The sequence below is a fragment of the Toxotes jaculatrix genome, chromosome 16, assembly GCF_017976425.1.
Source record: "Toxotes jaculatrix isolate fToxJac2 chromosome 16, fToxJac2.pri, whole genome shotgun sequence".
Taxonomy (NCBI): Eukaryota; Metazoa; Chordata; class Actinopteri; family Toxotidae; genus Toxotes; species Toxotes jaculatrix.
In genome coordinates, this window is record NC_054409.1 from 5152738 (window position 1) to 5178931 (window position 26194).

Consider the following 26194-nt stretch of genomic DNA (forward strand, 5'->3'; position numbering starts at 1 on the left):
GACTACTGGAAGCAGGTGTGACAGCCTGCATGTAGTGATGGACTAACAGGAACAGACTGAATAGTCGATGTCTGGGGTCCATCACCTTTTCACTGCTCCAGTCCATGCTATGGATTAACCACTGGCTGATGCCCAAACACCAGTCATACACGAGGTGAATATGCCATGATCATTTTTCTGACTTCACGAGTTGACAATGACCCACCGGATGCAGCGCAAGAGCCATCAAAGGCTCTTAGTGAGTCAAAATCAGCCTGGAACAGAAGCTTTTTATTATATTTTAATGCTATTTGATGAGTGTGTACTGTTTGTACTTATTACACTATTTTGCACATGTGTAGTGAGTGTTAGAAACCACTAAAAGCAATGGGAGATGGCTAAGTTGTCTAAAATGGCATATGACATTTTTTTTTTTTTTTAAATGTCTTTATTCTTTTCCACATTTCGTTTCACTGCTCCGCTCTTATGAGCTAGCACAAAGCCGGGGGTTCTCATGGCTGGCCATGTGGAACCATCCATTCCCTGCACTTACTTAAGTACTCGCTCACTCTTTGAATCTCAGTCTGAATGTTCTGTTCGCTGCTGCCCCGCCTACGTTCTCGCTTCACACTGACTAGACTCACTGAAGACTGACTTCAGCCACAACTCAATGCACTTTGTAGTTTTAGGCAGCCCCTGCTTTGTGAAGGTGCTGCAGTATGGGGTACGACTGTAACTCACAGTAGATTAATCCCAAATTCCTGTTTTACATGTCATAGTCGAATGGGCTTCTGTAACCTCTGTAAACTGTCCCTGTCGCCTTGTCCATGGAGCTAACAGTGATACTGTAGGCTGGGACTTGGCTGCAGTGAGGTCAGACCCACAGCTGCAGCAGCAGCAGCACAAAGCTCCTGTTGTAGCAGGAGCGACAATATACAATAGGTCCTCACCCCCGTTGGACTCATATATATGTATGTATGTGTTATATGTTAATGTCTTTGTTGTACTGTACTGTCTGTGTGTGCCGGCCATGCATGTGTGACAGATTTGAAAAGAAGTACATCAGATTCTGGAAAGCTTGTTTTTTTTTTTTTAAACTTCACTATGGTCCATTAATCTCTGGCTTATACTGGGTAAATGCTGCATTAATACTGTACAAAGATTAATTGTAGGCAACTACTCATGAACACAGGAGACAGCAGAGTTTTGTGTTGCTGCCCACATTAGAACACACAAACCAGGAATGTATGTACAGTACAGTGCCTATAAAAAGATTTTCCCCTCGCACCCCACTCATCCCTGTAAACAAACGTGCTATTCTCTCAGTCTTTTCCAGTAGCTGTCCATATTTATCACTTCATGACCATAGTGCTCTACAGTATCTATGTACATGGGGTCAATCTCTGTACATATGGAACATATGGGGTTCCACTCAGAGAACCTTGGTTGCACATATAACCCTCCCATCTGTTTTCCTTTTTGATTTTCAGACCAGCGGGCTGGTCTGCAGATTTGTACAGAACTGTACATTTAAGCTAATATCTGATGGTGAGACGGGACTGAAAGGACAGGACAGTTATTATTTACAGTGGAGGCTGTGGTCATTAGAGAAGACCAGGTCCAGTAAAGGGAGCTGTTGTGTTGGTGAATTGCCTGAAACTGTGATTTGTTCTAGAAATGCTCATTCTTTCCTTTGCACTTGACCACGTGTTGCCTGTGATATTATTACATTATTATATACAACTAAATGCTTTTTTATTTTGTTATGCATGTGGTGAATGGGATTCTATTTTCTTGATTATTTGAAATTTAACCAAATCGTTGCATAATTACGTCGGGATTATATTGCATTTGTAGTTGTGGTACTGATATAATTTTCATAAAAAATAATGGTAAAGATTTCTAGCTTTTGTAACTTATTAATTTCATATATTGACAAAGGGAAGTGGACCTATACTCATCAATTTTGGAGAATAATGATAAATATATGCATATAAAACACAGCATAAATATGTTCAATAAACACTGTGCTGTCACGTTCTGTCTAAATTATTGGATCATTTTTGTTTTCTCCAAAAGGGAATGAAAAATCTGATTTTATGATTTTTCTTTACATACTATAGCAGCGGAAATAACAGCGTTTTCTCTCCTTGTGTGAAAATGTTGGGAAATTCATGTGAAAGTCACATCGAGAATCAAGACGATCTGTTTTATTAATGTCGGTATGTAAACAACAGCAGTGTTGAGGAGCTATGAAATATGATTTGATATGATAAGATAAACATGCACACCAAATAAAACGTTAAAGCCTGGAATCATCATCATTCTATATTTTATGTGGATTTATTTATTTTGTCATATACACATGGAGCTGATGCACCACACATCAATGCGCCTTATGAAATCTTAAGACTGAAAACAATCATATAAACATTGATATTATATATAATGGATTTATTAAACGTGACAGCTCATACATATCTAAGGTGACTGTTCTACTTTTGTGCACTACACTCACAGTAAAAATGAAATAAATCTAGTTTGACAAACAAACAAACAAACAAAGCAATCACTATCTTCCTAATTCCTCCCCTGCTCTAGAAGACAGGCATTTGATTTAGGAAACCTTAAAAAAAAAAGAACCTTCATGTCAAAATTCATGTAATTCAAGTAAAGAACATTAACAATAATAATTGATGATGATATCTAAGCAAATAAATATATAAAAGCAATGTAGAGGCAGTATTAGCGCATGATCAACTATACTGTGAAAAATGTGGGCTTCTTTGTGTTGTGATGATATTTAGAAATAACATTCTTTTTACTGTTTTCATTTAAGGGCTATTTTTACATGGTGGTTGTTTTTTAAGAAGTGCAATAAAATACATGTACTGACTTTAAACATTCGGGTCACATTTGACTTGGCTGACAAATTATGACAGTAAAAAAAAAAATCATTCAATAAACATTCATCTTATAGGTAACATCCTATTTAATTTATGAAGTGAGTAATGCCCTGAGTTTCCTTTGTAGTGCAGTATATTTACGGCGTGGCGCTGCTGCTTTTACTGTAAGGTAAAAGGTATCTTACACATGAAGTTGCAGTGTCTCTGTACACACGTGTGGCTGAGAGTTTTCAGGTAAGCCAGCAGGGGGCAGCAGAGACTCAATGATGGATCTGATGAGCCGCATTAAAAACCAGGAAGAAGAGCAACAGGGAGACGTCAGCAGACAGCAACAACATTTCAGAAATGGTAAGAGAGATAAACGGAGAAAACTTTAACAAGTGAGGTTAAAGGCAGTTATTCTCAGCTACCGCTAACTCCGAAAACGAAAATAACTTTCACCCGATATAGAAGTTGACGTCGGCAAACACATGTTGCTAATTCTCAGGGTTATTAGAAACATATTAGAGGCATTAATGTTAGCTTAGAGCTAGGTACTTGGCGTTAAATCTATTATGACCAGCTTTTCTGTCTCTGTTTTAGCTTACGGCCAGTTTAATACTGCTTTACAAATATACAAAAGCCGTAAATATAACCAAACCCTTTAAACTTCAGATCCGTTTATCCCACAGATGCTCCTGCATTAGTCATTCATAACTGATAGCTTTTATTGGAATAACTTTTAAAGCTTATACAAGTTTTCTATGCCGAATTTACAAGGGAACACTGCTTAATTAGTAAACCAAGGGCATTTGATGTTGTGCGACGTGACTATATTTGTAAATACGCCAGTTAGTTTTTAACTTGAGAAAATTTGAATGGAGTTTGGCATGGCTGTCGATGCTAAGCGGACCCTGACATGTGAGGACTGAACTGTGAGGCGCCTGTCAAAGCGTCTTTCTCTGTGAAACCTGCCAGTCTCCTGAGAGGAGGGTGCACAGCACTGAGGTGGAGCCAGAGATTCCTTTGTGATTTCATATCATATTAAACAATTATCTAAAAACTGACTTTAATTAATTTTGTCCTGTAGAACTTTACTAATGTGAACATATGAACAAAAAACAATGACAAGATGACATGAGATTTCAAACATTCGAGTGTTTTCTGAGTAAAAAACAAAACAAAACAAACAAAAAATAAACATAATACTAATAGTAATAAGAGAAAGCACAGAAACAGAGAAAAAGGTGTGGTCCAAAAATATGTAGACAACAGAATTCTGGTAAAATTTCCCACTTGAAAAGATTTTTTCTTCCTTGTAATGGAACACACTTGTTATTTTGTTGTCAGAGAAACTGGATATAGTGGTTAATATCTTCCATTGTTGCAGCGGTTTGGCTGGTCAAAGGTCAAATAGCTGCATTACAGGAAATGATTTTGAATCTTGGCTCATACTAAATGTCAGGATATCTTGTTATCTGCTGCTTTGATTTTTCATCAAATTACTGTGCCCCAACTCAGTGGGAGTGTAATACTACAGTTTATCAGTGGTGTATTCTTTTGAACCATATATGTAAATAATAATAATAATTAAAAAAAAAAAAAAAAACACATTCCTTTGTGTTTCTTTGTTTTCAGGCTACAGGAGTGGATCAAGCAGCTGGCATGAGTCTTGTTGTCTTCAGCCTCTTGCTGTTTACATACTACTCAGTCTGGGTCATCATCCTGGTATGTCCTTGTCTGTGTCCCTAAAATCTCAGTTCCAGCTGCAGAACCAGAGTCAATCTGGTCTGAATTCAGATCACGTGCAGGTGCTTCTTTCAAACCTCAAACTTTGTCTTCCGAGACCTTTCTGCTTTGTCTACACAGCACAATATATAAAACAACCAACGGGGTTAGGGTTAGTTTGCATCATTCCTTTCTTGTCCTATTGCACAAATTACAGGCCCTCGTCCAAAAACCACTTACACGTGTTTTCCAAGAATTCAAAGCATTTGAGAATTTTCTCATGCACATAGTTTAAATATGACTCTGTAATTCAACCAAAATAAACTAAAACAAGCTAAAGAAACATTATGATCATCATCATCATCATAGCTACATCATTACTGCTGACCTTCTACAGTTCAATAATGATGAAAAGTCTCTCACTTTGACTCACAGTCTAACATCACCCACTGTTTGCTTTAATGTTCTGCGGTTTAGTGTCTCTGACTCACATGGTGTTACTCACTTCTTATGTTAGTCATGATTCACTTTGCTGTAGAGATACGTTTTTTTGGTGTCTAACCTTAAACCGTTCCACCTTTCTCTCTGCCGCTCTGACGACACATCTGCAGCTGTATAGCCTACAAAGGCAGCGTGCTAACACGCTAATTTCCTGATCGTTTCCTCGTCATTCATCAGGTTGAAACAGGCAATTTTACCACAGTTAAGAGAATCTGTTGAATGTACTTTGGAAAAGTCGCATGAACAAACACTTGTTCTGTTAAAACTGTAATGATGTTCTTATTTGAAAGGTCACCACCTGTACAGTATACTCCTGCTGTGCCACAGTATATGATTGTTAGTATTAACGCTGGAAGGAACTCAGTCTTTCAAGAGCACGTATGAGATAATGTTTTAAAATGAAATCTGTGTTGGGCTGTTTGGTCCTTTCTCCAGCCTTTCGTCGCCAGTGATCACGTACTGCACAAGTATTTTCTTCCTCGGGAGTACTCAGTCATCCTGCCCGGCATCGCAGCGGTGATCCTGCTCCTCTGTATAGGTGAGTAGACCTATCTCTACCTTAAACACAGTGTTCTCACTCAATCTACAGACTCAACATAAGTGTGAGAATGTGTCCGTACTCGTCCTCTCCACAGGGGCCTTCACTGCGGTCGTCATGTGGAAGAATCGCAAGCCAAAGAAAGTGGACTAATGTCAGGGTGTTAGAGAGCGACTGCTGTAAAATACTTGAAAATAACCTGGATCTCTGTTGCCCCCCCCCTCTCTTCCCCACGAAACAACAACCCTACCACCATTCTCTAAAAATGGCTCCTGAACAATAAATGACATTGATGCTGACAAAGTTATTTGTGTTAGAAAGAGTGAGCTTCCTGAGATTTAGTTTAGACTGTGGTTGTGGTTGATGAATAGAAATCAGCTTCTGGATTTTGGTGCCCCCAAGTGGCAGTATGAGTGAAGACACTGAGAGTCTGAAAACAACATACACAGTGGGACCAGTTTTCACTGAGACCGTCTCATTCTTCTACAAATCAGATTTCGAGAGAATGACTTGAGGGCTGACATGAAGAAACTGACGAATAGGCTTTTCATGGGAATCCAGCAGATCTGAGACCAGCTGCGACAGAAGGAGAACCTGAGACGACACGGATTTGCAAGGGATTCTTTTACAGGAATCCCCCTTCTGTGTTTTTACTTAAGACGCCAAACCTGGATGGCCCATCCACCGCTGGATTCCCATGAAAACCCTATTTGTCAGTCGACAGAGAGGACAGAGTGCATCAATCAGTTGCACTCTGTCCTCTTGTTTGGCTCCTTATCATGACTCCCTGTGACTGCAACAGTGTCTGGCTGCTGGACAGATTGTTCAGCTTCATATCAGCGGTGACATTATAAACTGACTCGAGGAAACTACAAAGAACCCATAATGCATCACGCTCTGTAGGAGCTGGTGTTCCACCAGTATCTTATATCGTGGATACACAGATGTCCTCTAATATAATACAACCCTTTTATATATATTTGGGCCATTTCCGACTATATTGTAAACAGCGTGGGTCTTAAACTCTGTAAATACTGTGACATATTGTATAGGAGTCCATTTTTTGTAGCGTTTGAACTTGTGGCAGATGTGTTGTAAATCGTTTTTTGAATGCGAACCAACATTTTGTCTGCAGCTGGAGATGGAGCTTCTGGTGTGTACAAATAAAATGTTGATGCTGGGAAACGTGTTTATTCAATACAAATGTTTTATTTATCCTCACATTTGCGGTGCGGTAGATGCAGTGGGTCTAACAGCGGTGACAAGCGTTGAATTTCCCACCTCGCTGCTATAAAAAAATGATCCTTCTTTATGGGGGGGTCTAAAACCACAGACAAAGTAAAAAGTTCTGAGGAAGATACCCATGAATCTAAAAAATTGTGCTTGTGTTTTTATTTCATGGAATTGGAATGGTTTCCAAAGAAGAAAGCATCCCATTAAAGTTTACCTTTGGCAATACCTGTACAGTGTCACCATGAGTGGAATAGTTCAACCATCACTGGATGCATCACACAAAGTGCATCCAATAAAAATAAAATAAAAAGTTTGTTGCATTTTAAAGATGGAACATGAAGGTGATGAATGACATCTCATCCTCCACCTGCTGTTATCTGCTGAGAGCCTGTGAGATGAGGAGCACCAAATGAGTGACAGAGTGAACAATCTTTAGAAATGAACAGATCGGTTTCGAAGATTGTCAAACCCGTTGGTTCACCTTTGCCTTCTCACTCGTCTCCTTTATTTGCTGCTGGAAAAGGTCACGCTCACATCCTGTTATCTGTCTCCTCTAGTCCAAACAAGGGGACAGGATGACGTTGTTTGTTGTCTCCTTGTTTGCTTTCCTCTCTCAACGAGCTCAGGAGTGTAAGAACAGGAGGGTCTCGTCCACAGGTTCATGCGAAGCGAGAGGTCGTTTTTTTGGTCGATGTTTGTTTTCTGTTTGTTTCAGTTGACGATCTTGCATCCAGTGAAATCTACTAAACTGGATTTCAGTTCAGATCATCTGATTGTCACCACACGACTTTATTCCGATGATTCGATCAGTGAGCCTGAACCTGGAACACATCTGCAGCCGATGATCAGTGTTGTTTGCTGTTTTGTTTCTGGAAGTAGAGACAATTGTCAGGGAAAAAAAAAATCACAATACACTTCAAAAAGAGGAAATTACATTTATATTTGGATTGACATTGCTTCACTTATTTGTTCTGGATCAGCATGTGGTGAAGATGAAATGATTCATTATGGGATTCTTCAGCTGTCAGACTTCACAGATTGGTTTACATAAACCTTTATTTGTGCAATGACAGCCTTTTGTTTCATGAGTTCACTTTGGAAATAGATCATTGAAACAACACAAGCGTGACTGCTGCGTGGATGCTAGGCAATGAGTGCCCTGATTAGTGTGCGATCTTGTCATCCCAAGGTTTCTAAGCCTGCGTTGGCTCTGATGCTTTGTTATTCTGTTGCCACGTTTATCTAAAAAAAAAAATGGAAAAGTCAAGTTAGAACCACGCAGATGGGATTGGTTGTGGTACTGACAGTGTGTGCAGAGGGTGGACATTGTGTGAGTGGACTCTGGCGTCTTTGGGGGAGCCTCTTATTCAATCATCTTGGCGTCTCTGAATCTTTCCTCCTTCTTTTCTAATTAGCTGCAGCACTTTTGAAACTCAGACAGAGGAGCAGGCCTAAAGTCTGCAGTCAATGGAGTGTTGGTCCATTGCCACTCATCAGATGACACCATGAGTCAGCAGGGTTTTCTCACAGACTGCTTCCGTCATCTCAAAGACATAAAACGCGATACAAATTCAACAGTGTTTCCCAACGAGAGGAGATGTTTGTGTTTGCGTGGCGCGGCTCAACTTGTCAGAGGCGCTGGCGCTGCGTCTTTCGGTCCGAGGCAGAGTGTGTGTGGGTGTGACCGCAGGGAGAGCCAGGCTCCGCAGGCTCCGTCAGTCTGCAGGCTGACATGTGACACAAACACACACACACACACGCACACACACACACGCGCGCGCACGCACGCATGCACGCACAGACCAGATACTGACAGACCGAACCAGGAGGCTGCGCACGGACCTGCTCTGCTCTGCGTCCAAAAGCCACACCAAGGCAAGTAAAGCGCTTTAATCTGATGACAGCCAGGATTTACATCTTTACCGGTTCCTCTCAGAGCTTGAATAATAACCCCCCCCCCTCTCTGTATTTACATATACGTTTCGTTGAGTTTTTTTTTTTTTTTTTTTTTGCCACAGATAAAGCTTCAGCACTGAACTGCAGAGAAATGCATCCTTTTCTAAATCCTGTTTCTCTGCAACTGGAGCGACAGACCTGACAAAGCTTAAATACTAAATATGAATTTTGATTATCTGATAGGAGGCAGTTCACCAGACTCCTGTTTAAAGCTGAAACTGTCTGTTATCTTGTCTTTTGATTGATTGAGTGATTCCTGTCACACTGTGAAACAGCAGGACACTCTCTCTCACTTAAATGGAAAAGTTGAATTTATTGTTGGTGATGGATAAAAATGTTTAAACTACCCCCCCCCCCTCCAAGTTACAGCGGTGGGTAAAAATGAGGTTAGGGGCTCGACCCATACTTCTGATCCAGGACTTGAAAAGACAGCCTCTATGCTCGTTGTCAACAAGCTGCATAGTCAGCATCACTGGTTCGACCTGTGTGGCGCATGGAATGGGATGGTTGGTGTTGACAGCATGTTATTGTACTTGTAAAAATGCGAAAATAAAAGAAAAATACCAAATATCAGAGATGTACAAGGATTTGTAACAGCAGCTAGTTTGTAGCTGGTCCACCCCACACAAGTGTAATGGCTTCTGGATTGAACTTCTATCTATTTGCTTTACATGCAGGCAATTTGAAATTCATTCCCCATAGCATTAGATTGTGTGTTCATAGAGGATATCATGTGTGCAGTCGGTGATTATTTTATATGCCTTTCTGAGGATTTGTTCAGTATGTATGTTGTGGCAATAATTTTATAGCTGAGGTTAACAACAGCTTGCTTTCTGTTCTTGTCCTTTTGTCAAAGGGAAGTAAACCACTTGGCACCAAAGATGCACAGTCACATCTGTGTTTTCACTGAATCTCAAGCTGTAATCAAACACAGCTCCCAAGTATCTGTGGGTGTGGATGGTTTCAACATTTATATCAGGAACGACAGTTGGAAAGACTGTCTGTGTGTTCAGATTCTAACCTCTTTAGTTTTGGATCCATTTAAAAAAAAACTTTGTAGGTGACTGATCTGACGGACTGAGAAGAGACATGACAACACTGATTGCCATCAGCAGATTCCACGATGTGAGGATTTTTATATTTACGAGGATGTCATCTTTGTACAAGATAAAAAAATAAAGGAGAAAGGACATGGCCCTGCAGTGAGGATGTACAAAGTGATTTGGGTGCTTGAATGTTTACAAACCACTGTCTGAGTTCCCATTATGAGAAACTGATAAACTGATCATCCATCTGATGAGTTGATGTTTCATGTGGGTGCATTGTTCATGTGGCTGACAAGAAAGGCAACAAAAGCTTATCTTTTGTATAAGTGCTTGTTTCTTCTGGGTGTTTGTGTCCAGATTTCAAAATAAATCACTTCGCATTATCAGCACTTCTCCTAGGCTTACATGCAAACTGGGGACTAAGCACTCATCCAGTTACATATAATTCAGATTGAACTGTTTTTCTTTTTTTCCCCAGAGTTTTTATTAGTGAGGTTGACCACAGCCAAGGCTCTCATTTCACTGGGAGAGACTGAGCAGTTGTACTTCCTTGTACAATGTAAATAGGTTGCTCTGGTCAAGTAGGTTAACAATCATGTTGTTGTCGAAGAAGAACCATGAGTGTGGTTCCCACTCAGTCTCGGTCTCCAAAGATGTTCATAAACACATGTCTGGCTGTGGGTTTTATTAAACTCTGTGGGTTTGTTAGTGGTTGAGATAACTCAGAAAGGAACAGAAGTCACTAGTTAATCATCATACAGCCATACCCATAAACCCCATAGAAATACATGGAAAATCGTGGTAGTTTTTTCCATTGGAAAATCTTTTTTTTTTTTTTTTATAAATAATTCTGACTTGAGTCTAAGTCTGAAGTTCATACATGTGATCATAGCAATCTGTATTTCCTCTAGTGTTTTTGTGTAAGATCATAAAATGAGTAACCTCACATGACTGACAACTAAATATAGTATGACACAGAAATGGATATATATCAAAAACTATAAGGAGTTATATCAAATTCTGAGAACCACTGGATTGAAAACAACTTCAGAATAGTTAATCCATTCTTTAGCTGGATATAAACATGAATGTTCTGCTCAAGTTGAAATGTTGTGATTATGCTGACACATGAAGTTGTGTCATCCCCCCATCTCTTCATGGACTTTTGTAAGCAGTTACCTCAGATCTCATTGATTTTCCTGTCAGCGCACACAGATAATTCCTTGCTACAGAATCAAAATGTGACGAGATGACATCCATGTGACAAATTTCGCAACATAACCATTTGTGACTGTGACTTGGACTTTTTCAGCTGGGTCTATGCACTGGACTCATGGTTGTGTGAGCAACCATTTCTCCTAGAAAATATGTCTCTATACAGTTCCCTTACTGTTGCAGTTTAGTTGTATAGAAGCTTACATCAACTTTAACCACTTTAGATATGTACAGAATTGTTTCTTTCTGGTTGTATGATGCCTCCTACAGTTCAGACGGTTTGCACTCAAGTAGATTAAGGGCATAAATGCTCACAGACATAGGAAACTGCCTAGGTGACTGTGTTAGATGAAACGAAAAGTCTTCTTAGCTTGTGGGTTGTGGAGGTAGCTTGGCTTTTAAATGCTTCCCATATCGTCTTTGGAACTCATCATTGGATCACTTGCTTTTATGATAAATGGTAAGGTCCCTTTACTTTGTGTTTTGATCAGAACCCCAAAATCGTAATCTTATAGAAGATAAGATTAAGATTTCTCAAGTTTATAGAATGTGAATTTTCCTCTGGGATGAATAAAGTATCTATCTATCTATCTATCTAGAAGACAACTGACTGTGATGAAGCCAGTTAACTTTCCTTTTAGTTCTGTTCTGGTTTTTCCACTGAATCCTGAGACACACCTTAATATCGAACCTTTTTACTGCCAAAAGCTTCACTTGGTTCATCGAGTGAAACAGCTGAAAGACGGGGGGTAAGTTGGGTTCATTACTGCGGATGACCCTTTCATCCATCATGAAAGTATTTATTAGTATAGCTTTAAAATAAACACATCAGTGCATTAATATAGTGAAATTGTGCACCTAATGACTAAATCATTTTTAACAAACACACTGAGCATCAGTCAATTTATCTAAATTCCTCTTTAATAACACAGCACAGAATCCACAGCAGAATGCTTTTAACCGAGTTTTCTCCAGGCCTTTTCTTTTTAAATTACGCTTTTGTTTGTTCAAGAAATAAACACTGTAATGCAACACCCTCTGACTGTCTGAACTGCTGTGTTAAAGATGTGATGTGTTATAACCCCAGCAGCCTAAGAACTCAAGCGGATCATCAAACAGGGTCTCACAAGGCTGTGATCAGACAGCAAAGCTTTTGTTTCTCATGGTGAAATGCAAAGTGAAGCTGCGAGCGTTGCTAGTAACAGAGAGAAGAGCTCAAAAGGTGAAAGGAGCTTTGCATCATGGTCGTTGCTATGGAACTGCCCAATAGCTTCGCTGGCTACCTTACAATAGGGGTTAATGCAGTGATGTAATTGCAGTGGCGACTGAACAAGTGGGACTGGGACTACAGACTGGGAGGTTGAGTTTTAAATCAGATATGAGCTCTGTAGCTAAATTATACCAGGAATGACTAACAGAAATGACAAATAAATGGAATTATCAGTTTAAGAGGAAGCAAATTAAATCTGATATACTAACTCAGACCTGACTTGATGTAACAGGAAGTGCTCCCGTGTTATTCACAAAGAGCAGAATTACCCTGATTTTCAGAGGCGGATTAATCCATATTTTGGAGCTCTAAGTGAATAATTCTGGCAGCAGGACGGTGTGTGTGTGTGTGTGTGTGTGTGTGTGTGGGACTGAGTCAGAATAAACTACAGTGTGTAAGTTCATGGTGATGAGGGAACATGTCACTCGGAGCAACATCGTGGTTCACTGATGCAGTTTCAAAGGATACACAAACAATGTGCGTTAGAGGATACGTTTAGCAGCTTCCACAGTGAGAAATCTGTAGTGAAGTGTTTAGCATTCTCGCCGTTGTTGTCCACTGCTTTCATGCTTCATGTTCCTTTACTGTCTGCTACTACAGCTGTACTTTTTAATTTGTATACTTGCTGCTGTCTTTATGTCCACTTTTTGAAATAAATGTAGACATTGTTGAACATTCAAAATGTGTTTTAATGAAAATGGTTGAGGAACCAGCTTTATACCACTAATCAGAACACAGCTGATGAAGCAATTATCCCTTTGTGTTGGTTTCCATAGTTACCCTGTTAAAGACTCAGCTGTTAGTTAGCTGTCTTTTGTCTGTTTGTCACCGGTCTCTCTGACCCCCCTACTTACACTTTGATTTCTTTTTGCTGGATCTCTAAAAAAAAAACCTCCTACTCTCTCATAGGTATTTGTGTTTCAGTATAGCTGGAGATGTCAGCAGCCAGAGGTGGCCTGAGGATGACGTCTGGTCACCATCAGCGCTCCGGCACAGTGAAGAGGAGGAGGTGGGGAGGTTTGAGGCAGCAGTGGAAACTTCTCGGCTTGTTTGAGATCGATCAGCAGCATGAGTTCTACAGTCTGACCTGCATGATGAAGGAGGGATTGGCAGCGGCCATCCAAAACACCATCGACAACGCGCCTACAGTGAGTACCCATCAGCACAAACACACGCGTGTGTTAAGTGGCAAAGTGCTGTCCAGCTCCAGACGGGACACTCACAGGACAAAGCTGTGCGAGTGTTGTGACATCTGAATGTGAATTTGATGAAACTGCTGCTTTTCTGAAGAGCTGACATGATGGTATGTGTCAAGACGCCACCAATGCTCATAAAGAAAACAATAGATGCAGGTGTTTTGACCGGGGGCCCCCTGTCTGGGGCCCCAGGGCAGTTGGCTGGTTTGTAACACAGACAGTCTGCGGCAGAGTTTTTCAAACTGTAAGCCGTGCCTTCCCAGGGAGTATAGAGGTAGAAGTGGGAGGCAAAGACACTGCGACAGGGCAAGTGCATACTGGGCATCATAGTTGTCTGTCCCACTTATTGACACAGTTGGCAGTCAGAGCCATAGCAGCGGCTGTGACGCATCAAGCTGAAACTCTCTAAAACCCTCAGGGCCTGATTGTATTTGCGTCAAAATGAATATTTCCCTGTCAAATCTGATCACTCAGACACAACACATATTTTTAGGTACAGTGTGAATCACACAACATTTCATCATCTGTCTTTGCAAATGCACAACTTCTTCTTCAGTATCACAGTGATCCAGTCATAGTTGTCTGTACATCTATGAGTACACTGCAATCTATTTCCTGGAACTACAGTTCCCATTTATTTAGGGGATGTAAACAAAAAGAATAATGTTGCAAGGACTAGTCAGGGGGCTACAACCTGGACCTTGTTCAAGGTGTATGCTGAATTATTAGAGTATGATTATTCACCAATAAAAATAAGACAATAATAGTACAAGTTACAAAAGCCATTAATATGACCCTTTTTTCATGTGGCAGTGTCAGTAATGTTTTTTTTTTTTTTTTTTTAACATTAATGAGGCTGAGAATATTTCTCTCCTCTATCCATCCATGTACAGATATTTGCCCTGTATTGAAAACTTTCAAACAACATTCAAACAAAAAAAACAAAAAATTCAAACAACGCTGTGGGCCTCTGTGGGGCCCACAGTGTCAGACTTTGAAAACCCCTGGTCTATACAAACCCATCTCATTCATTAACAGATCAATTTGATTGATTTACACTGGGATGAACCGTGTTGCTTTCATTACTGGGAAAGAACACGGTCAGCTTTTGGCCATTTGAGAGAATGTTGCGTGTCAATGTATCAGAAAGTACAAGTCATTGAATGTAAAAGGTCACTCTGTTGTGGAGCCTGTGAGTCAAGGTCGACTCACAGGTCTTTTGACAGTGTGGGCTCCACACGAGCTGCTCCTGTCTGACAAACAACACTGCTGTTCAACTGCTGTTCACTGGCTCACTCCAAACAGTGAAACTGCCACACAGAGGCCAAGACTTTTGTGTAATACTTGTCCTATCGCTGTACTTACAGCTAACAATGCGGTGGAACTATAATAGCACTCGGCAGCAGTCAAAACAAGGCCAGGCTTTGTTGCTGAGCTTGCCTCTGTGTTGAGGACACAACAAATTTGTGCGCTGTTTGGCTCTGCTGTGACAGACATTTCACATGGTGGCTGACCTATAACCACAGGCCTCTGTGTGGAGTGTGGCGGGAAGCAGCACTGTAATTTTAAAGGTGATAAACCAATAACAGTTAAAAAAAAATGGATTGAAAAACATTTATTATGGCCAGAAAACATTCTAATCAATGGTTTTACATCCAAGTGGAAATGTAAAAGATTTTTGTGACCTCCAGGCAACTAAGGTCTCAAACACACAACCTCTCAAATACGTCTAAAAGGAGCTGTCAGCTGTTCGCCGTGGCAGATGTTTTCCTCCTTCCTGTGAAGCTGTGCAAACACCATATCTGAATGGAAACCCTCTCCTGAACGAGGCCTTAATCCGGAGAGTGGAATGCAGTGTCCCCCCCCTGTGGCTGCTGAATGAACAGTCACAGGGGCCGTTCAACAGGCACAGGCTGTGTGCTGCTGCTGCTTCACCCTAATCCCAGTCACACACACACACACACTCTGCTGACTCAGCAGGATGATTGCATGACTGTCCCGTCTGTTGTCTTTCATACGCAGTGTCTCAAAAACACAACACACACTCCTCTTTGCATTGAAAATACAGAGAAATTCTTTACCCCTTCTCTTCTTACATTCATTAAAGAATTATAAAATACCATACGATCAATTCAATGTTTTTGCTATCAGTTATGACACATTGCATGATTAGAACAGTAATAATGGATAATGTCAGACCCTTTATTCTGTATTTGAAATCAGCTTTTAATGTAACACGTATATATGTAGCATAAGCAGTGTGTATATATGTAGATATATAGATATATAGATAGATTAGATAATTATTTTATTCTCAGTGACATTTTTCCTCTTCCTTTGACTCTAGAATGAAGTGTCAGATGATGATTTCAGATTAGAGGTCACTCAGATTCATAAGGTAGGTGCATCTGTCTGTGTCTCTGTAACTAAATTTATTGTTCTGAATGCTTCTGATGCTTCTGCCTGCGTATTTAGCTGCATGTGTATGTATGTGTGTGTGTGTGTGTGTGTGTGTGTGTGTGTGTGTGTAGGATTTTACAATGGAGACCTTTGCAGGCCCCGTGTTTGCCAGCCTACGCAGCTCTTTGGGAATGACAGAGCAGGAGTATCAGCAGTCGCTCTGCTCTGAAAACTGCTACCTCCAGTTCATCAGCAACTCCAAGAGCAAAGCCGACTTCTTCCTGACGTGAGTCACCACATATTAACTCTCTCATATATGTTCAGCTGTTTTCATTGCAAATCCTACACGTCTAACCCCAAACTCCAGATTTACAGTTTTATAGAATTTTAACCACAACTCTAAACTTAACCAATTAACTTAACCTTTTCCCTTACATGATGATTCAGGTTTATATCAGCCTGGTGTATTTCCCATAAATATAGCTGCTGTGACTCTCTGGGTTTTGGAGAAACGAGGACTTGCGCAAAACATGGTAGATCCTGGCAAGCCGGACTTTATAATTATGAATCATTTCAAAAGCTGCTATCTATCACTTGCTGATGGAGAATCGAGTTGTGGCTTATTGCTTTGTAAGTTTGCCAAAACACAACAACTGTAACCTTTCCTCTCAGCTACCAGTGGAACCAGGAAAAGGTATAATCAGATGCTAATGATTATTGCTGGTGGGTCATGCATTTCGTAATCCCTCATGTAGGTTTTTTTTTAATGTGTCGTCTTTTTCTTACTTTGTGGAGAGCTGAGAATTCGGCTCAGTCTTTTCTCCAAGTTGGTTTTTTGGGAAGATGAAACAAAGACATGCAGGACGGCGAGTTTTGATAAGCGCTACAGATTCACCATTGTAGTTTCACTGATGGAAATACTATCATCTGTGGTCACATCTACTTTCGTCAACTTCATTCAAAATTCCATTGACATGTTGTGGACATGCTTGCTGAAAGTCAGCTCTCTGGTCAGGTGTTTACAGGTCCCGGACTCCGAGACACGATATCTCTATAGCCAGAGTGTTTATTGCAGTCGAGTTACGCATTCACATGGACGTCAGTGTCTCGAGACAGAGTGAGATGCCGACACGAGTTACACAAGCACACAGTCCTCCCATGACCCATCAGAGTCTGACCTTGGCCAGCACTGATGGTGACTGATCAACTGACGTCATCCTACGCAAGTAACTACTAAAACACATTAATTCCTTCTTGAATCTACAATCCTACAATTAAGATAAGATTTTGATTCACCCTGACCCTTTAATTCATTGTGTAAACAGTCAATTTCTCAATCTCTCAGGGTCGTGAGTTTGAACCCCACTCGGGGCAGCATCACCTCCCATGGGCTCACCACCTGTGGGAGGTGCCATAGAACTTCGGTGCATTGTGGACTGGGCGGCATTCGCCCCTGCGACCTGGGCCTGGATCCAGATAAGCATCAGATGATGACATGACATAACATAACATGACATCACTCAATTTAATCACAAAATAATATCAAATGTTATTTGTGTCTCTTAAAGTCCAATCTTTGTTGGTACTTTAGGGCAATAATGCAAAACTCTGTTTTTGTTCTCTCAGTACATTTTGAGGCTTGTCCAGTCAGAATCCTCCTCTTCTTCTCAAAGGCCAATAATGGTTGTGGTAACTGCAAATTATACATTTGCAATACAGGTACAATATAACAAGACAGGACAAACAGGAGTGGCATTATCACTCCCATGATTCATGGGTTCATGGTTGTTGCTCCCACGGTTTAGTGAACCACCTGTTGGGATAACGCTGCTGCTTAGTGCCCATTCTAGTTGGAGTCAACCAGTGGGGTTTTTAAACCACCAGTAGAAGTTTCTCTTTGTCTCTGTATCGGCCTTGACTGAGCCCTCTGTGCCCCCATCGTCCTCAGGATTCTCTGGGGTCCCCTGCTGCTGTCTTACAGCGATCAGCGTGGACCCAGGTTACTTGCAGTCCACAGTCTGCAGCATCAGCTCTTGCTGTTGTTGCTTCAACCCACTCCACTCAGAAAACATGTCAACAATCATCAGACAATTTTGTTTCCCTCACATGCAGAATGCACCCCCCCCACCCCACCACTGTAAGATTGGGTCCTGTGCTCTGGGATGTGCCTCACATCTACACACAGCCGCTTTCTGCGGAAACAAACAAACCCTCTCATTTTCCACAGTGTTCCAAAAGTATGAATTGGGTGAGAAAACATCATTCCTACTCTGGCATTTATACAGTCGTGTGCGTCACACATAAACCCACATCCTTCTCCTCTTGTGCCTCCGGCTTTGCTGGATGGACACGTGTGGCTCAGCCAAGAAATTATTTAAAGTCATTGTCAGTTGTCTGTGCCAGACAAACCTAAACAAACAGCGCACATAAACCTATTTCCCCAAAACAGATGTACTCTTGTTATAGCCGTGACTCATTTCCTTTCCTCAATCAATGTTGCTCTCATTCTTCATAAGGCTCTGGTGTGTGTTTGACAGAAGCTGCGGAGTATAAATCTTCAATGTGCATAAAAACAGTTCCCTTTCTCGGAACCTGTTGTTTGGCAAAGTCTATTAGCATTTTGAAAACAGAGCGTTGATCATCTGGTTTCAGAATGTGGGAAAGGAGGAGTAAATCTTTCTTTTGTCACCTTTCCTCCTGCAGTTGTCGCATCAGTGCTTTTTTTTTTTTTTTTTGACCATTTGGTCCCTCACTTGCTTTTAACACTGAATATGTTGTGCCTGAATCTGCCAAAAACTCACTTTCTTTTATTGCTGCTAACAGTTTAAAGCTAACAGGTGGAATGGTTTTTTTGTTATCATTTGTATTTCTTTTTCTGCTGCACTATGGTCTGTTTCAGCAGTGTCTGGTGTGTGTGTGTCTGTTCCTGCTATTACTGCATTTGTCCATGGGTGGCACACACAGATTGTTCTTGCTTTAGTGCCACCTTCCCTTGGGTTGGCAACCTCGACTACTCAAGTCTGCGTTCTGTGGGCTAGCTGCTCGGCTGGGGAGGTCCAGGTAGTGGAGGCTTCTTGTGCAGGATGAAGGGGGAAGACCTGATGGCACTGGCAGGTGTCTGAGGTCTGGGCAGATAGAAATGGGCAGAAAGTAATTTGGATGAGAATGAGGCCTGAAGGTCTGAGGTCTTTCCTGGCTTTGTGAGTGGGATGGCTGCAAACGTATTTTAAGTCAAATGAGCACATCAGGAGCAGGAAGTTCTACAGAGCTCAGATAAGCTAAGTGGATTCATATCAGGTAGGATAAATAGTGGACATCCACGTTAGGAAATGGAAGACAAGGGAGGGAGACTCACTGGGGAGGGAGACTTACTGTCTAGCTTATTCACCAATTTGTCCTGGTGGACAGTAAATAACATCCATAACAGTGTGGTACTTGAAAGAGGTGCATTTGTTTAGAGGCACCAGTTGAATGAATCTATATTAGGGAGCCAGTCTCACCTTCTCACTTAGACAGACGGGAAGTATGAGAGAAAGTGCGGTGCAGCTGGGGTAGGAGTGTTTTCTGGTTTAATTCAAGTTTCAAGAGCCAGTACGTCAAGAGGTAGCTGGTTGGCATAGACAAGAATGAAATCAGCTTTGCCAGCTGCAGACTGACAAGCTACAACGCATCAGGAAGGGAGATACGTGAGGAGATCAGCCAGATTTCTTTGCCTTTTGGGATAGTGATACTTCATGTGGTTACCAGAGACAACAGGAATGCAGGGGAAGTACATGGCTGTGGTGCCGAGCACAGAGTTTCAGGGCAGATAGGACAGTTGATCTTGTCAGTAGACCTTTTCTCTTTGTAATATTATTTACACAGACCCAACATTCTCCCATGAGCAAGCACTTGGCTGCAGTGGCGATGTGGCAAACTTGTTCAGGCCTCCTTGGTGTCCCGAAACCTTTTTTTTTTCTGTGCTCACAAAGTAAAGGTCATTAAAATTACTAAGGTTTCAGTTTGTTAAAATGAAATACAGACTGACTGCTGTAGTGGATGTAAACCTAGGGAACATACTTTTTTTTAACTTCTTCAGAAAAACACATGAAGGAAATGCAGAATGAGAGATTGTATGGAGTCACAGAAGATAGTGGAACAGAGGCTAGACCAGGCATGACGTCACGACTTCAGCCTCCCGCAACTTTATACTCTATACACTATGATGTACACACTGCTTTGTGCGAGTCCTCGCTTCCTTGAATCTTTACAACGGAGATGGCATTTTGTGGACGTTTGTGCATGGTGCATTGTAGATAATCCTTTTTTTTAATCTTTGACTGGTAACTTGCTATAGTTAGCTAGAGAAGCAAGTGTGCTTCTCTAATATTAGCAAGCCAACAAGCAAATCCCACAGTGATTTATCAGCTCAAATCAAAGTTTTCTTACTAATCACCTTGGTCAACATGTGCAACATCTTTTTTCTTAGGAAGGTAGTTAGAGTTTGGGGATGTTCTGTTATTAACTGGGTGTCTACTGACTCTGTGCTTTTGAACTTCTAGAAATGATAAACGCTTCTTTTTGAAGACCCAGAACAAAAGGGAAATCAAATTCCTTCTGTCCAACCTGAAGATCTACATGGAACATCTGAGGAAATACCCCCATTCGTTGCTGGTCAAGTTCCTAGGTACACACAAATACACAAACACTCACAAATAAAGAACTGTATTTGACCAAGACATCAAAACAGGGATGAGAGTGAGCACACTGGGACTAACTAACCACACACTGATGCTATCACCACACACTGATGCTATCTGACCATGCACTGATGCTATCACAGCCGGGTAGTACAGCAGCGGTTCTGCGTGCAAGTTTACCCTTTAGTTTACCTTGGTTTAGGTTGGTTCAGCCACAAAAACCATGTATTAAAACATTCATAGATTTTTAGATTAATTGCCCAGTGCCCAGGCTGTGCTGGTAAATTTAACTTGCAGACACTTGGGCTTTTCATTCAGACTTACATATGCATAATTATATAATGCTGATGCAAGCATGGGCGGAACAGAAAACACCACGAGTATGTGTTGGCACATCAAATTGCTGATCTCAGGCCGGTCCAAAGTCCAAAGTCGCACTCTTTACTTCCTGTGCCACAGCTGCCTCCAAAAGTCAAGGTTAAAGACAGTGGCAGTGCTGGGATTCTTTCTCCCTTCTCAGTTTGTTCAAAAAGTCACTAGATTTGTCGCTAGGCGCTTTTTTTTTAAAAAAAAAAGGCTGTTCCTCGGCCATCCTTCCTTCTTGACAATGTGATTATATGAAGGGGTACATGCCGCCGTTACTCTGCAGCTGGTGAACGTTGGTTCCAAGCGTTCACCTTAATGTCGCTGTCGGTCTCTGGTCTGCAGTCCCAATCAATCTGTCACTGACGGAAGCCTAGATTCGTGATCCTTAAATAGGCACTACCCGTTAACATGAGCCAGATTTACCTTTTTCCTTCCTTCTTTTGATCCCACTGCCCTCTTTCCACCATCTCTGCTCTCCTCATCTTCTTTCCTGTGCGGGAGCACTATAGTGTTGTGTGACTCACTCTGAGTCACTGTGTTTGTTTCCCATTTCTGTTGACTGGATTCTTTTTCCGCCGCGCGTGCACACACACACCCACCCACCCACCTACACATACACACCCACCTACACACACACACCCACCCACCCACCTACACACACACACAAACCCACCCACCGACCCACCTACACGCCTCATGTGTCACGACTGGGCAGCCAGGAACGTGAGGAAAGAGAGGACCCAAATGCAAAAACCCCAAGACAGGCGATGTGTAAGCTAAAAGTCTTTTAATCAACTCAAAATCACTGGAAGAGTCCAGGGCCAGAGAACAAAACTTAAACAACTAAAAATCATCCATAAACGAGAGAAAAAGGGGAACACGCAAGACACAGGTACAGGAACCAACATAGGTAGAGACACTGGCAAACTCAGGTATGGACAAAGATGAACTGACAAGGATACAGGGAAACAACAAGACATAGATACAGGAGGCAATGGGCAACAGGTGACACCAATTAGGGCAGAGCAGACAATCACAAATGGAGGGAAACTAGATAAAGACAGGAAGTAGACTAAGACAAGATACACAAGGGCTGCCACTTCAAAATAAAACAGAAAATACGCAACCAAAACTCAAACATCTAAAACATGACTAAAGAAACAGCTGGAACTACTAACAGAACTAACGAAACTAAACAAGAGTCCAGAAGCTCCAAATGTCCATAAAGAGTTCAAAAAACAAACCAAAGGATTCCGAAAAACAGCCCCCTTAGGGACTGATCATGATTGTTTGTGATTGTCTAATCATTATCAAACGTGTTATTGCATAACAGGGCCTTCGCTGAACTATTGTTGACCTTGAAGAAGGCATGAGGGCTGAAACATCAGCTGTTTAAATAAAGAAAAACACACATGGAAATACTCAAGTTAGAAAATTGTTTATAAATATAAATATACTTCTTATAGCAAATATAGTAATATAGCAAATCTATTGCTGCTGCTGTGGCCCCTTAGGAAAGTTACTACTACCACTGCTTTTCAGACCAAGGCCACAAAAGACTTTGCAGTTTCAAGTTTCTTTTTAAATAAAATATTTCCTACTTTAAGTTCACTTTGAATTAAAGCTGCACTGATCAGTATTTCTGTATTAAGATTCAATCAAATGATTAGATTGATTGGTTAGTTCAGGATTCACTTGAAGTGACAAATCCACAGAGAATGAATGCTTATGTTACTGTCTGCCGACATGCTGACACTGAACTGGGCTGAGTTTTTTCTTTCTTTTTTCAAGGTGTTCACAGGATCAAAATCCCACACAGGCGGAAGGTAAAGATGAGATTCTGTCACTGTTCTGTGTGATACTATAGTTTCACAGTGTTACCAAGGATTATAAAGCACATTTTCTTTTTCACTTTTCATCCTTTGCAGAAATACTTCATCGTCATGCAAAGTGTGTTTTATCCAGATGATCGAATCAATGCCAGGTAAGTTTGGTTTGCTTGCCAGAAATACATACCATGAGTAGCAGTAGCAGTAGTAGTAGTAGTAATTTAAAAAAAAGCTTCTTTATTTGGTTTTTAATGTGCATTTTGTGTTGCCAGGTACGACATTAAGGGCTGTGAGGTCAGTCGTTGGACAGACCCTGCACCAGAGGGAAGCCAGATTATTGTGGTTCTCAAGGATCTCAACTTTGAAGGCCAGTACATCAATCTGGGTAAGGAAACAGAAGGTGATATTCATATGTGCTGAGAGTCAAATGCCATTGTGTAATAGTAATACACAATGGCAGCATTATTACCCGCCCCCTCCCCAGGCCAGTCAGAATGTTGATTCTACAACTCTGCCAAAATGCATTCCTCTATCATGAACTAACTAGTTTAAATAAATGTCACTAAATTCAATGCCAGGGATGTGTGTAAATGTTAGTAGTTGTAATGTTACATACATGTGTATGCGTGCAGACCAGCAGCGTCCCTGGCTCCTGCGGCAGGTGGAGATCGACACACACTTCCTGCGGAGGCTCAATGTGTTGGACTACAGTCTCCTACTGGCCCATCAGCCCTTACACCACGATGAGCGTCACCAGAGTCTTTCCTTTGCTACTCTCATCATGAGAACCAAAAAGTCAGTGTCTTTAACACCTTAACCGATGCCCCTTTGCTGGCATTCATGACTGGGTTTCTTAACGTTTTATGGTCTCTGACGCTGTTTTCAGTTGCCTTTTTCGTTTACAGTGCAGTTACAGAGCTGTGATCTGTTCCTGTTTGCCAGTTCATACTGGTGTCAGTCTCAGAGTGATAGTAGGCATCCTTGTTTTAATGTGGCTGTCTGAGGCCATGACCACATCAAGATTTCTGGCTTGGTTTGTGGTTTAGAGATTGAAGCTGAGTGGAAAAACAATTACTTCAGTTCTGTTTTGGTTTAATTGAAGAAAATTCTGGTGCATCCAATCATTTATAAACCAAAGTACTGGACAAATGTAAGTTTTAACCCTTCAGACATAAAAAGAGTTGTTTTACTGTAGGTATACAATCATTTGACAATCTGACAATCATCCCATTACCTGATTTACATCAATCTGTTAGCATGTTAGCATGCAGACATTAGCATTTAGCTTGAAACACTGCTGTACCTAAGTGTAGCCTCACTGAGCTGCTATGCTAGCATTCTTATTCTTGCACAATAGAGTAAAGCACAATAAAGCCAATGCTCACAATAATTTTTTTTTCCAATGGTGAAAACACCTTTGCGTTGTCATAATTCTAAGAGAACATAATGGTGTGTTTCAGTGCTTGTGGGAATTAAGATGAAACACAATTATTTGAAAACGTGCTTGGAAATTCTGCATCTGAGTTGTTGCAATCAGATGAGATCACCTAGTCCCTTTCCCTGATTCAGAAGGTTTGCGTCACACATTAGAAGTTATGTCGTAAGAAATAATCTATGTCATAAAATAATTTTACCTACATTCAAGAATTCATGTAACTGTTTTTTAAACTATACTGAAATGTTGGGCTACAAAGTTGTGTGGTGAGATGCATCATCTCCCTGTCTAGACGATTCAGAACATTTCACAACTCAGATAAATTGTGAGACCGGCCAAATAGTTGTGATTCACACCTGTTCTCTTTCATGTGATTTTAGGTCTGTGAATCCAGGCTCCAGCCCTGTCCACACAAGCGTAACTGCTGTCCCTGGGGAAGTTCCAGAAGATGATTCCATCCTACTTTTGTCTGAAATGGACGGCGGGTGTTTGAAGCAACCACAAACAGGACATGCATCAAGTGCTAGCACTGTTCAAATGTTCCCAAAGCATGCTGGGCCAAGCAGTGATGCAACTGAGCTTGCTGATTTGAGGGCCCAAAACCGACGTTTGTTACCAAACTTAAAGAATCCTCTACATATCATCGACGGGCCTGAGCAGCGCTACTTCATCGGCATCATTGACATTTTCACAGTTTACGGTTTTAAGAAGAGGCTGGAGCATTTGTGGAAGAGGCTGAGGCATCCAGGCCGGTCCTTCTCCACCGTCAGTCCGCAGACTTACTGCCTCAGGTTATGTCAGTGGGTACAGGACCATACCAAGTAGACCTTGGATGAGTGGTGGAGATCACCGACTCTCGCGGAGGGTGTCCCAACCAAACAAATGGTCAACCAAAACGCATACACACGGGTGAAAGAAATGTTCCTACATCTGTTCCATGCCCGATCTCTGTGGTCAAATTTGTGATTCTTCTCCACCTAGTTTCCATTCGCTCCAATTTTCCATTTGGAGACTGCAGCATGCTCTAAAACTTTTCCCATCTGCAAATTCTGCCAAACTTTGTAGCACACATACTGTAGCAGGGATGTTAATAAAGCAAGAAAGCCACTGTGAGTGCCCAGTGGTCTGAGAGTGCACAGAGCGGGGCATTTGAAAGAAGGTACAGAACAGATTTTTGTTCTGTCAAATTAACTGATTATTTGCTTGATTGTAATGACAAAACATAATTTTTGAAAAAAAAAAAGCATCATCCATCATTCCATACATTCCTTTACAGTCGGAGCAGTTTTCCGAAACACATCAAGGGGAAAACAGCTTCTGAGCCCCGTGCGATGCATCATAAAAAGGACAGGAAACAACCAAAAAATGCTTCTGGTGTGCCTTTGTAAAGACAATGTAAAAAGACAAGTAGGCTTCAGAGGCCTGCATGCGCTTCCGAACCTGACTCATGGTCATTTCATTTTCTGAATGTGGGTACCTTAAAGGGCTTTTTTTTGTTTTGTTTTTTTTAAACAAAGGATTTCATCAGCAAAACTTACCGCGGCCGCAGTTAACCCCAAATGCTGTTTGGAATTTGTTGTACTGAGAAGTAAAACAGTACAGAGCTGGGTATACTTGAAGAGCAGATGTGATTGCGTTTATTATTATTTAACACTAGATGAGAATGTTACTCTCCTCTGATGCAGTACAATGCAATGGAAGTACCACTTTTTTTTTTTAAAGCCAGAATCAGAGGTGGAGCACAGATCTCCTGTTTCTGTAGAAACTCACTTTAGTATATTTTCAATGCAATTTGCGTTTTAGTACCAGAAACCTCCAGATTAGCTTTTGCTCTCTTCAGAGGTATTTCTCGCTTTTTTAACCTTTTGCGTGTTAGCAACACAGTTACAACTGAATGCAGTTTTCAATGTTCGTACAGCAGTACCCCTACCTTTACAG

The 26194-nt window shown here is 41.2% G+C and overlaps 2 protein-coding genes across 7 annotated transcripts; both read left to right on the forward strand.

Annotated features, from left to right (window-relative positions):
- Positions 1–3178: 3178 nt before the first annotated feature.
- Positions 3179–13386, forward strand: dpm2 (dolichyl-phosphate mannosyltransferase subunit 2, regulatory). 2 transcript variants are annotated; one of them, XM_041058688.1, is made up of 4 exons: positions 3179–3233; positions 4503–4592; positions 5529–5631; positions 13261–13386. In XM_041058688.1, the coding sequence occupies exons 1-4, from the start codon at positions 3231–3233 to the stop codon at positions 13278–13280; spliced, it is 216 nt and encodes a 71-aa protein (XP_040914622.1). In that variant the 5' UTR covers positions 3179–3230; the 3' UTR covers positions 13281–13386. The 2 variants fall into 2 exon arrangements, with proteins under 2 accessions (XP_040914622.1, XP_040914621.1); XM_041058687.1 differs by lacking the exon at positions 13261–13386 and adding an exon at positions 5729–5862.
- pip5kl1 (phosphatidylinositol-4-phosphate 5-kinase-like 1) lies at positions 13287–25191 on the forward strand. Of its 5 annotated transcripts, XM_041058679.1 has the most exons (9): positions 13287–13499; positions 15895–15945; positions 16079–16233; positions 20489–20613; positions 22784–22818; positions 22921–22976; positions 23094–23206; positions 23454–23616; positions 24637–25191. In XM_041058679.1, exons 1-9 carry the CDS (start codon positions 13287–13289, stop codon positions 25079–25081), a joined length of 1356 nt encoding a protein of 451 aa, XP_040914613.1. In that variant the 3' UTR covers positions 25082–25191. The 5 variants fall into 5 exon arrangements, with proteins under 5 accessions (XP_040914613.1, XP_040914614.1, XP_040914615.1 ...); XM_041058680.1 differs by lacking the exons at positions 13287–13499; positions 15895–15945 and adding an exon at positions 16963–17173 and having other exon boundaries at positions 16107–16233; positions 17293–20613; XM_041058681.1 differs by lacking the exons at positions 13287–13499; positions 15895–15945; positions 16079–16233 and adding exons at positions 16807–17173; positions 17293–18195.
- The last annotated feature ends 1003 nt before the right edge of the window (positions 25192–26194 follow it).